General features: G+C 58.2%; 1 protein-coding gene across 13 annotated transcripts in view; it reads right to left on the bottom strand.

Moving 5' to 3' along the window:
- LOC122365404 overlaps nucleotides 1–12,871 on the bottom strand; it is a 36,875-nt gene that overhangs the window by 8,567 nt on the left and 15,437 nt on the right. For 4 of the 13 annotated variants that reach the window (XM_043336590.1, XM_043336591.1, XM_043336596.1 and 1 more), the window contains 5 exons: nucleotides 6,242–6,344; nucleotides 5,570–5,734; nucleotides 4,253–4,447; nucleotides 3,229–3,348; nucleotides 2,563–2,610 (listed from right to left, as the gene is read on the bottom strand). In XM_043336590.1, the coding sequence (XP_043192525.1) occupies nucleotides 2,563–2,610; nucleotides 3,229–3,348; nucleotides 4,253–4,447; nucleotides 5,570–5,734; nucleotides 6,242–6,344 (631 nt within the window). Of the gene's footprint in view, nucleotides 1–2,562; nucleotides 2,611–3,228; nucleotides 3,349–4,252; nucleotides 4,448–5,569; nucleotides 5,735–6,241; nucleotides 6,345–8,883; nucleotides 9,071–10,341; nucleotides 10,871–12,871 lie in introns of those variants that run through there. The other 9 variants (XM_043336594.1, XM_043336595.1, XM_043336599.1 and 6 more) reach the window with 6 other exon arrangements.

Raw genomic sequence — 12,871 nt, 5'->3', positions numbered from 1 at the left:
GCTGCTTTATCTCCGCCGGCACGCTCGCTGCGTTCAGCATGGACTGCAGCTTTCGCTCCCTCTTGGCTCGCAGGTCCGGAGTGTTGAGACCGCAGCAGCGGGCCTCACTGGCGTCCAGGGACTGCTGAGAGAGGTACTGGCGCTTCACCTCCGGCGGCAGGTCGGCCGTCCTCAGCATCGACTGGATCTTCCGCTGTCGCTTCCTGTGCCGCTCCAGACTGCCGGAGTCGCCGGCGGCGGGCGGGGAGACCAGGTGAGGGGCGCTGCCCGACGTCTCATGGTTCTGCCTGAGGTTCTTCATCTGATTATTGGCCATGCCTTCGTTTGCGTTCTTCTGACCATTAGCGCCACTTCCCTGACTAGTCGGCTTCAAATCTCCCACGAATGAAGACGTGCTTTCTTTGCCAATGCGATTCCCCGGACTTGGTTCGGGTACCCTCGCCCCTTCACTCTTACTATTTGCTGAGAAGACGTCTTCCTTGCCCAGTGCCAGGCGATACGACTGTCTGGCGTTGATGGACCTCACCAGAGTGGCTCCACTGGTGACATTTCTGTCCAGGCTGTCATCCATCAGTCGCTGGGAGCTCCGTGAGTGTACACCGTTGGGCAGAGCTGTCCGATCATGCAGCACATCCTGTCTTTTCGGTGAACTATTTCTCTCAGGCCCCGAAGCCGCACGTTTCCTGCTGGATAAGACCTTTGAGCCTCGTATGAAAGTCCCCTGGTCGGTTTCCGAGGCTCGTTTTCTATCAGCAGTTTCGATCGTCTCATTCGCCTTATTGTTTATTTCTGGTGCACTTCTATCTTCTTCATACATATGTTGAGGCTCTTCCGAAGCTCGTTTGTCCAGCTCTGTAATAGTCTGCTCCGATTTCGTTCTTCTCTGGTCTATTTCAGGTCTGTCCTCCGACACGTCTATCCTCGGCTCTGATCCCGATCGCACCATGTCCGTCCTGTCTGCGCTCTGCTCTGTGTCAGCCCCATCCGCCAGCCGGCTGGGGGCAGACTGGTACACGCTCCGGTCCCGTCTGGGCGCGGAGGTCCTGTTCCTCTCCGCCTCTGCGGCCGCCGCCGCCCGCTCCAGCAGCTCCTCCTGGGCGGGCCGGGCGCCCAGGCCCGCGGGGTAGGAGGCCGGTCGGAGCTGCAGCCCCGGCCTGCCGGCCATCAGAGCTGCCCGGGACGGCGGTCTGCTCACCGTCCGACCCCCACTCCGCGCCGCAGGGCTCTCCCCGTCCGGTACCCCGACCGTCTGCTCCCCAGAGCGACCGCTCATCGCAGCCACACTCCTCGAGAGCGGCGTCTTAGCCTCAAAGCTCGTCCGGGGTGGTGCAGACGCGAAAAACTCGGCCCGGAGTCGCGCGGTGTCGGCTGACCGCCTGGTGTGCCTCTGCTCGGGGGATGGCTGCACTGTCACGGCGCTCGCTGCGGCCGGCCGCTCGCCTGGTCCGCCGGGTACCACGGTGTACCGCTGTCTCCAGCTCCAGCTGGTGTCTCTGGGAGGCACGGCCGGCGGCCCGGTCCCCGTGTCTCTGTGTGTCGTCTGCGGCCCGGCTCCCGCTGGCTCCGGGCTGGCGACTGGCGCCAGTCCGGGCAGCTGGGAGGACCGGCCGCGGTCGGCGGTCGACAGACGCGGGCCGACGGCGGAGCGCAGCGGCCGCAGGCGCGTCTGGTACTCCCTCGCGTACTGGTACTGGTACCGCGGGTACTGGTACTGGTACCGCGGGTACCACGACACGCCGTCTGCGAGCCGCGGGCAGACGGCGGACTCAACAAGCGGCAGACGGGAGGAGACACGGGACACGGGGAACAGAAGACACAGACACAGACTTCAGCGCCGATCGTACACAAACAAACACCACACATACGGCGAATGGACAGCGGAGTGAAGTAACACACACCACCAAGCGGAGAAACAATACACAGTAGACGACAAACGACAAGCTTTCAGGAACTGAACTCCACTGGAACATGAACTGGAAACATGATACACCGCTGTCCGGCACGACACGCTACTTTCGTCTCAAGTTCCATGCTTGTTAGTAATTAGCAGCGTTATCCCAAAGGCCAGACGTATGCTAGCAAATTAATTAAAGCCGTGAGGAGGGTCCAATATGCAAATGCACAGGTCCCGAAAAGATTAACATCACGGGGCTTATATTAGCGAGTCATGTCTTAGTACTCTCAGGTACCAATGTTGACCTAATTTTTTCCACAGCAACCAAAGGAGCCAAACATTAGCAAACCTGTCAGTGATCAGACGAAACCCATCAGGCTCTAGCTACGCCAGCCATCAGCTAATGTCAGGTGGCAGCGCACGCTGGGGAAAAGTTAGCGGTCGCACTCGGCACTCTGGGGAGGGTTAGCTGCTGCAGTGGGCAGTCTCCCCGTGTACTGCGGAGAGGTTAGCGGCGCCACTCGGCAATCTGCCCGTCTGCCAAAGGTCGGCGGCTGAGTCAGAGACGGCCGGCCGGCCGCCGCTCGCCAGGTTAGTGGGTCAGTGAGCGGACGGACAGACCGGGCAGCCACCCCCGCTACCGGGCGGGCCAGCGAGCGATATCTTACAGGGCCGCAGTGAGACTCCCACCGAGCACAGAATGTAGCCCGGCCTGGCTGGGGGCAGAGCAGCGTCAGTGGTCGGCGCCGGACGGGACGCAGGGGCGCCCAGTGGGTCACAGGGGCGCCGGTATCAGAGGGGCGCCTACTGATACACAGGGGCGCCGGTATCGGAGGGGCGCCCACAGATACAGGGACGATGGTAACGGTCACCCCATCGACTGGGAACGATGAGCGGTGGACACGGACACTGTATCGGACGTGATCAAGTCGATGATATAACACTGACCGATAACAAATCGCCGGCTACAGCTGAAGTTTTTATCAATGAGTCATGCAACACCACGCTGAGTGGCGAAGTGTTCACTCATTCATATCACGAGACAGAGAAGGCACTACTCCGGCCTTCAAAAACAAGAAATATTATTCGATCGCAGTTATTATTTGGGACGAAAATTTTCCTGTATTTTGATTATAATGGCTGATAAATCCCATGACAATTAAATATTTTATCCATTGCTCCGGAAGCTCAGACTCGAAGCCCAGAGAAGACAGACCCCTCCCAAACACGTCGCGGACAGTGAGCTCCCCACACCGCCGAAGCACAGACAGACAGACAGACAGACAGACACAGGCCCGGGGTCCCCCGAGGAGGACTGCGGAGCCGGTACTCACTGGGCCGGACCGGCGCCGACACCGACTCGCCCAGCAGGGTCAGCTCCAGAGAGACTCGCCGCAGGTCTACGTATTTCGTCTGCATCAGCTTCATTATTTTGGTGATGAAGCCTACGTAATCTGCCGGGCAGAGGGAGAGAGCGGTCAACGGGTGGGAGTGGAGGGAGGTGACGGATGGCGGCCGCCGGCACGGCAGACGCCGGCCGGCCGTCACTGTCCGCCGCCTGTCATAGCCAGTACCTGTCACACCACTACCTGTCACAGCCGGTCACGACACGACTCGGCACGTCTGACAGAGTCGATAGGCGATTTTCACCACCGGACACAGAACGCCAGAAACGCGGTCTGTTACAATGGCCCAGCTTGGAATGAGAAGTATGAAACGGGCGGGCGTGCAAAGCACCTGAACGGAAGGGGCGCACAGCACGAAGGAATGAGTCACAGCGATTGTAAGGATAACATGGCACAATACATGTAGCACTACACATTGATTCAGAAACCCATGAAAACACAGGCAGCTGAGGCTCAGGCTGATGCAAAAAGTAATGCGTCAGCGTCGGCACAAAAAATGAGCCAAAAGTTATGCCTCGGTATCGAGAAAGGCATTATGCATAGCCGAAATGCTCATCAGTCTGCACTGTTTACGGTTCTGCGACGCGACCTCATCATCATTTCAGATCGAGAGGCACCCTGGCTAACAGCAGACTGGCTGGACGGTATGGAGGCTGACCAGGTCAGACCTATCAGCCTGAGGACGGCGATCGCCACTCGCTCTCTATCGCCTGTGACCGGCACCGTTTCTGACAGGCCCGGTAATACAGCCTCAGACACACGTCCCGACCAGACACGGACACGGAACGCCAGGGCGGCGACACGGGCACGGCGTCCGCCTCGGACATTTTGTCACGGCACATAAATACACCACGTCAGCGTGTAAGCAATGAGCTCACGCCGGTCTCCCTGGCACTGGGCGCTGGCCGGCACCCTCCCTCCGAGTCACGAGTCCCGCCCGGCTCCCACTCACCCCTGGGGAAGTCGAGCGGACTGACGAGCTCCTTGAAGAACTCCTGGGCGTAGCGCGCCTGCTCCTGCTCGGGCACGTACTCCTTGAACCAGAACCGGAGAGTGCGCGATTCCTGAGTGTGCAGGCTGGTGTCGGCGCTCACCAGAAACACCTTGAACTCGAGCGTGAGTTGTGCCGGTGGTAAACTGGCCATGTCTGCGGGAGCGGGGTGTATGGTCAGAGGGGTACTTGGTCAGACATAAAACACATAAGGGAACGTTTCATTGTAACTCAGCAATCCATGCTGTGACAATGGCGACTGCAAAAGTAAATCATTTCGAAACTGCTGGTGTGAAAAATTCACTTGACATATCGTAAATTGAACTGATTCTCTTATCGTGCATTCCTATGCCTATCTCGGTACATTGTTTTGCAACAATGTGTCATTCGTCAGTTCGGATTCAATATCCCACCGCCCACACAGCTGATTGTTTCCGAATGACGTCACCCGCCCCACCCACCAATCCATCCGGCCCACAAGGACGGCGTGTCGTGATGGGATACCGTGATTCATCCACACGCACACACAACCCGTGAGCCAGCAGATAGGCGGCACAGAGGTCGGGAAATATCGAATCCAGAAGCCAGGGAGGACGAAAAACATCAGGGTTCAACCAGGACAGAATAGCCGCACATCCCCGACGCCTAGGAACTCGACTATAACAGCCGCTATTAAAGTTAACAACGCGCCACAGATTGTCGCCCACTCCACCCTCACACTGCCGGGGGTGAGCGGGCGAGCGGGGCCAATCATCCTCTCAGTAGCGCCGCTTCCAGCCGGCCCGGCGCCCAGCGACCGGCAGAAAAAGTCGCCTTGACGCGCCCACAGCCGCCTAACCGTACCGCCGGCACGCGACAGACACACCCTGGTTAGCCCACCATCAGTTCATCAGCCACTGCTGACAGGGCCGCGCGGGACCAATTTGTGACTCGTTTAGTCGTGTTGGAAACTCCCGATGAGGTTTGTTAGCGGTTTACGGGTTACAAAGTGATACACCCAGGATAAAATCACTGGGCGGAGCCGGATGTCATACCAACGACTACCCATATATTTGAGATAATGAAGCGATGACGGGGTTGTTTCCATCTTGTCCGTATAACTTTTTTGACAAGTAGTTGTAAACAAAACAAAGATCCCATGAAAGATAACAAGCTACACCCAAAGAACGCCCCCTGAAAACGTTGAATAAACAAAGCCAGAGTCCATTAAAATGTCAATAAACGACGCTCCTTTCTCTCCACCTACCAGGTCATCACGATTCGACGCCCCACCCTCACCTGTTTTCCGGCTCTTATTGACCACGATGCCGCGGTGATCTCCGCCCGCCACGTGCACGTCTGATGACGCCGCGCCGTCCGCGTCGGCCGCCGGCGCCGCCACGCGCTCAATCAGGATCGACGACGTGTTCTCCCGCTTGGGCAGCGGCGTCATCACGATCCGCTCTGAGACGGGGGGGGGGGGGTAGGACGGGAGGCAGACGTCAGGAACGACAGACCAATAGACGACAAAGACGACAAGGGAAAACTGCTGTCGTCGTGGCTGCATTGGAGAGCGGTGTGGATACACCATGAAACAAGTAACGGGACACTGTTGCATTTTCCTGTATCTGCAACGCTATGCGTAGTCGTACATGAGGAAGGTGTAATCAATCGTAAATGTGCATAGTAAATGTTCAAGTACTGGTGATTTATCGCTGATAGCCCTTCAATGCTTCGTTAACGAACCAAACTATGAGCTGAGCCGGATACGATGACGATTTGATTTGGACCGCCTCATGGTGATGCCATTTTGCAATCAGTGTTATACGGAGCCGACGAAGGTATCCGGCAGAGCCTGTCAGTTTTTACATGCACAGCACTGACAGGACACAGCGCACCGCACTTCTACGATACATACAGGTATCCAAATATAACAGCAAATGGAGAGTGAGCTGTAGGTGGGTGACGTACCGGTGGCCGGGTCGGCCATGTCGACCACGTCTCGGGCGGCGCGTCCGACGGGACTCTCTGGTCCGGTGGACGTCTGCCGCGTCAGACGCAGTGTCTGCTGGAACTGGAACACAGAGAGGGGAGGCCAAACGGTCAGAGAGGGAGGATAGCACCACACACCTACTAGGTATCAGTGAGGGCACCCCCGCGGAGAGCAACAAAACGGAACCGGCTTTACGTCTGATTATGCGAAAGTACACGGCGATAAGGTATACAAAAATTATGCACGCATCATGCCTTTCCAAAAGCATTGTATTATCGAGGTACAGTAACATTACATTCGCCACCATTTAAATTCCAGTAATATCAGACATCAGTATTTCACGGCAGCGGCATCCGATCGACAAGACTTCACATGTTGAAAAACAGAGCACGCTACCTCATGATTACAGAATTCGCTGCAATGTAGCGCAGATGATTGAGAGGGTGAGGTGGCTTTGAAATGACGGCCTGTGGCGGTGCCTTCTCGGATGACCGAGCGCCATTTTAACGGAATCGCCTTAGAAGACGGCAACCACTGATCAAAATATTACCGACGAATCAGTTCAAAGCAAAAGCATTACTCTAAGAGTGAGCCCATTCACATTTCCAACTGAAGCTGTGTGCCACTTGCAGTGCCCTGTGATGAGCTCATAGTGCGCTCCGTGTTCCAAGGAATGCTGCGTAGGCCGGTAAGCATTTTGTCACATCCATGCATCAAATGCCCGCCTAAGCAGCTGGTCCTTATCCATGACTAAAACCAGACGTGGTAACCCGATAGGTCAGTCGGCACAGGATAGCAAGTGATCTGGAGCATACAGCAGTACCCACGACAAAGATAAACGTCTGGTCTTGGACGCTGGAACGGCACAAGGCTGGTCCTGTCCTGGTATCTAATGAATGCGGCGCCGAGACATGCCGCCGAAACGTCTTTCTCAATATCACCGACACCAACGGACGTCCAAAATCGCCCCGACGTGCCGTCATACCACCCGTGCGGCCGGGCCGGCGGCCGTGACTCACGACAGGTGACATCACCTGGACCCGGCTAGTGTTGAAAGGTCAGCCGAACCCTGTGCCGTGAGGTGGCAGACCCGGTCAGCCACCGCCAAAGGTCAGGCGGCTGTAAAGTTCGCAGGGCCAAGTCATGCTGTTCATTGTTCATGTAAGAGCACTCACATCGGTTATTGGATACGTTAAGTCCAGATTGGATTCGGTCGGGATAGAAATGGATTTTAAAGCGGTATAGACCATCACCGATCGATGGCGGATGATTTCGTACCGCGCAGTCGGCGGCGGTGGCCGACCCAGCTCTCTGCGCAGAGGACATTCCCTTCCCTCCGTCAACCGTGTGCAGACGGGGGGGGGGGGGGCAGTGACCGGTCTGGGCCCCACCAGCGGACCATGGGACCTGCGCAGCCGACCGGACCAGAGCGGCGCGGCGGCTGGCACACCGCACACGCCGGCAGTGGACGCCTGACAGGGGCCGCTGTGCCACGAGTGACGGACGGCTGAATCATGGACGTACGACACGTGCGGCCGGCTAAATCACGGACCGACTGAATCACGAGTGCGGCCGTATAGGGAAGGCGACTGGATCACGGACTTACGGTCTATACAGAGGATTCAGATCACGAACGAGGCCCATATGGACGGCTGAATCACGATTCGATGACAAGTTATGAGATCATGAAAAGAAGTCACCACCTGCTTCCGTGACAGCAGGGTTAGTTCATTTTGTGATTCGATGCGACTCGGCAAAGTCAGGATTGTAATGGACCGATATAGCCCGAGTCTGATCAATCCCAAATCTACACGTAGTTTAAATGTCTGAATTTCAGACTGGGCCAATGGTGTTATTGCTGACCTAGATAGCTATAGGCGGCGCGTCTGGCCCAGGCGGCGCAGTGTGCCGCTGGTGGCCTTGCCGACCCCTGCTCTTCGGTCACACACACATGTGTTCCTGACAGATGGTCAGTGGGGCGACATGTGCGCCCGCACGCGCACACTCGCCAGCGGACGCACACGCGTCAGCACGGGCCCGCTGACGGTAGTCGCAGCTCGCAGCAGGGTAATACGTCGCAAGGCGGACAGACGCGCGGAGGTCAGATGATACTGGCACGTGCGGCTACAGTTCTGTGTATGACTAATTATACTGAAAGGGGTGGGTGCAGGTAGTCACGGGTAGTCAACCCGTGTCTCTGCAATGCCGTGGTCAAACGTCACGAATAAAAACACACCGCAGCATTCATTAGGTCCTACTGACTTACTGAACCCTCAGGGCCACCAAACAATAGCGTTGTTTAGTGTATCGCGTGCCGACTGCTCCTGTCTTATCTGTCAGTCAGCGGTTAAAACTTGTTTCGAGCGTGACTATAACTCAGTCAAAGCAACGACAAAACAAGGGCGCTATCACGAGCTTAGGTGATAATTCGAGAGCAGGGGTCGGCTTTTTAGTAACGACCTACTTTGCTCTGAAATCTATCGAAACGAGCAAAACATGAGCTTACATAGGAATGCTTTCTTGTGGAAAAGTCACGAATAGATGTTGTAACAGGTTTCAACAAGGGGTAGTAGTTTCCGGTCATCGTGCTAGTGACGGCTGTGACTGAATGACACGGTACCTTGGTGAGCTCCACGGGCCCCGGCCGGCAGAGCCGGGGGTGGTAGCGCCTCCTGAACGCAGCAAGCATGCCTGTGCCGTGGCCACGCCTCTCCGCAGTCCGCCGAGCTCACCACACCCCCGTCACGGACCGCCCGAACGACCGACCGACCGACCAACCGTCTCCGGTCACCACCGCGACCTGCACTGGGGCTGTGCGCCTCGCGCCGGCCCTAATGAGAGCCGGCAGCGACCTCGGCCTGACCTCGGGGTCACCGTGCGTGCGTGTGACCTCGGCTGTGAGCCTGCGTGAGAGCTGCCGGGCGGGGGCGGGGGCGGAGCGGACGGGTTACGGCGGAGACAAACAGGCAGTGCGGACGGTGCCCTCCACATCCCGCCTGCACCGGTCCATCACACCGCGTGTGGAGTGCGGAATAACCGGCGGTGGCTGCGGAGCTGAGACGGGCAGGTATGCGGTGTAACCTGTCACACGGCTGGCAGCGCGCACACTGACGACCTTTCAATGTCAGATGCTGGGGAGATATCATTATGAAGAGTTCTTCATTGCAAGAAAATGGGAGGATTCACTACGTCAAATCAACATTGATTTCAACGCAAGAGCTTCCCGAATAAGCATTTTGAAGCGGAATGTGTATCGTGAAGACGACTTCGATAGGCATTAGCAGCTGTCAAAGTGATGCGCTGGCCACATTCCATCTCATCAGCTAAATGCAATGACGAAACATTACCGCGATTGATAAATATACAGCGAGCCCCGGGGCCGGTCACAGTCGATGTAACGCTGCCGTCCACTGGACAGAAGTCGGTCACATTTGTTGATATTCAAATCACTTTTGCACACTCAGCATCGTTCTATTTCGTCATCAGTCTGCGATAGTTTGAGAGACGATCGTCCATCTGAACATTTCAGCCATCATTATTTCACAATTTCACATCGGACTTTGATCTTAAAATACCCTTCTCCGTACATGTTTATGGAACGCACTTCTTTCAGGTTCACCTGCGATCGCGCGAAGCCTTTGATCAGTGGGAGGTATGATGGAATGCCGATGCCGGCGCCCCGCCCACCTTTCACCGCCCACAGGTGTTTGGAGAGCCCATTCTCGGCCTCACCCCGTGCAGTGAACGGATTTCACAGCCTAGCTGGGCGGGTACCTATCTCAGCGACGCGGCTATCGGATAATCCCCATATCCGAGCTGTCCAGGCTCTCTACAGCTCTGCCTGTCTGGTCTGTGCTCGACGTGCGTGTCCTCGCACCGAGTGAGACAAACGGATTGGGCGGGCCCGCCAGGCACGCGAGACCATTGTGATCGGGGGACAATGTCGACGGACGAGCACGGCTCCCACCACGCCCCTGTAAGCTTCACTCCGGCGGACTGCTGTCTGCGGGACAAACACACATCAGCGATGCACCTATCGCGGTACCCCGGGCCGGTGCAGTGGGAAGTTAGTGTTTACCTGTACTCCAGACATGTTTGGACAGTAGGCCGCTTCACGGGTAACCACCGACGACCTCCGTCAGAGCGCAGCGTCAGCAAACGCCGCCCACGGCAGCAGCAACACAATGAACACGGATCGGGCGCCCTGGCCGCGCCGATTTGAAATCCAACTGAACCTCCGCCGGCGGCCGGACTGTGTCTGGCCGTCTCGCCACTCGCCGTCCCGTGCCGGCCTTCCAGTGAGCCGCGCCGTCAGGGGTCCTCAACCCTCGCCGGCTGGGCGGCGGTGACGGCCCCCAGTCGCCGTGATAGCGCCCGCTGCTGATCGACTGTTTACCGTCCTGGAGCGGTCCCGACTCGACACCTGGCCGGCCGGACACTATGGCGGTTTGAGAGCCCCCGCCGGGGGCGCGGGGCCGCCACGGCCGGCCCAGTGCCGGTAGCAGGCTATGGTCGTAGTAGTAGTCCGCTGCGCTGGTCCCCAGTGAGAGCCGCCTCCCCGTTCCACCTCCACCGCTCCCGGCACCGCCGCGTCCCGATGAATAACTGATGCAGGTCGCGGGCACGCTGCGCGGCCCAGTTTTATGAACCCGAGACGTCCCCAAAGACCCGGCAGGATCCATCCACCAGCGCGGCTGAGTCCCGACGTCAAAAGGATTTAATCTGAACTGCCAGCAAAGCTCTGCCAATCCCGCATCATGCCGCCGGCGGCAGAGGCAGCCGCCACTCTCGGAAATCCTAATTAAATCGGCAGTGTGTGACAGATCCCTGGGGCGACAGCGACGTCGCAGTTCGCACGCCGCTCCGGCCGACAGTTGGTCTACTCCACCACCGCGCGCTCCTCACAGGGATTGGGCAGCCCGCAGAGCTCTGACACCGTGACGGAACGGAAGCGACATGGGGCCGTCACGACTCTGCAATTAACCGCAGTGCCGCCCCAGCCGGACAAAGCAGCGCTGTAGCAGAAAAAGGCTGGTCGCCGCGTCTCCCCGCGGCGCAATGGGAGCCGTGCTCGGTCAGAGTGAGTCAGCGCTGACCTACAAATGCTGCCTGCGTTCCGAGCCTGAACCCGCTGCAAAACGCGACATCGAGAGCCAGGGGTTCAGCTGCCATGTCACCAAGTGCGACACACGAGTCTAGTCTTATCACGAATCACGGTTCGGGTTCCAATCAATGAGCTGTGAGCAGCTGGGCACGCCGTTCGACTGCTCAGTATCACGGCGTGAGTCCACCCCGTGTGATCGCGGGGGCGGAGCCGGCCGTCAGACCGGTGTGATTACACTATTGACCCAATGCCAGGGGAAGTACACGGACTGAGGGGAGGGGAGGGGAGGGGAGGGGAGCGGCGCGTGCCGGCCGGGTAATCGGCCGTCGTTACCGCCAATACGGGCATCCGGTGTGGGGCGCCGCGCGGAGGGTCGGCTCGGCTCCCGGTTAGTGAGAACTGCGGTGGTTGGCTGGTGAGGACTGGGGTGTTCGTCTGGTCTGGCTGTCGAATACATGGAATATGACCGCCAATGCGATGGCAAATGATCATGTTTGTATTACATTTCCTGAGAAGACAGTGCGAACAAGGTTGTGGTAACAAAGATGCGCCAATAATAGTAATGAGAAGTCCACCAAAACCTCCGGTGCTAATACTCTGCAAACTAAGGCACATGACTGATGCGGCAAGGGTACACTAAAACGTGGTAAGGTGATAAGAGCACAATCAGTCCCAGCGGAAACGCTCGCAACAATAGATAATACCGTAATGCCGTAACCGTAACTATCGTAACTAACACGCAGTAACAATGCAGCATCCAGCAATGGTCCGAAAGTTTAGTCAGTGCGTCCGCCGCGTGTCTGCTGAGCGTTTCTCGGCGGCCCGCTGTGCGGTGGAAGCGGTCCGCTGCGGACGCGCCGGCTGGTCGACCTGCGGGACAATCGCTGTCAGCGGAATGAAGCCCTCGAAAAGGCGAGGTGGAGAAGGCTGGGTGACGAGTCCCTGAGGTGGGACGTTGGGCCGAGTTGTGGAAGACGCGTCCGTGGTGGGGGCGGAGCTAGGCTGAGCGGTAACAGGAGAGGCCCCACCCGGGCTGACGGCCTGTCCGACCGGAGGGGCTCCACCCGAGCTGACGGCCTGTCCGGCCGCCGGAGCGGCCCGCCCGGGCAGCCGAGGTGCGCTGACCGGTCGGCTGACGCCCGTCCCGGCAGTGCTGACCGGTCGAGCTGTCCTCCCAGAGGAGCTGCCCGGTCCACTGACAACCGTCCTTCCAGCACTGGAGGGTCGTCTGACATCCGTCCTCACGGCGTTGGAAGGCCGCCTGAGGTCCGTTCTCACAGCAGCGCTGGCCGGCCGGGAAGACGTCTTCACAATAGTGCTGACCGGCCGGCTGATGTCATTCCTTACAGCGCTGGAGTGCCGGCTGGCGTCATTCTTCCCAGAACTGGCCGGCCGGCGGACTTCCGTCCTCACAGCAGCGCTGGAGGCCCGGATGGCGTCGCTCCTCACAGCGCTTCCCGTCTTCACAGCACCGGCGTTGGCCGGCCGGGTGGGCGTCTTCCCA

The sequence above is a fragment of the Amphibalanus amphitrite genome, unplaced genomic scaffold (genome assembly GCF_019059575.1).
Source record: "Amphibalanus amphitrite isolate SeventyFive unplaced genomic scaffold, NRLGWU_Aamphi_draft 000738F_arrow, whole genome shotgun sequence".
Classification (NCBI taxonomy): Eukaryota; Metazoa; Arthropoda; class Thecostraca; order Balanomorpha; family Balanidae; genus Amphibalanus; species Amphibalanus amphitrite.
This window is presented reverse-complemented; position numbering and strand designations above follow the sequence as displayed.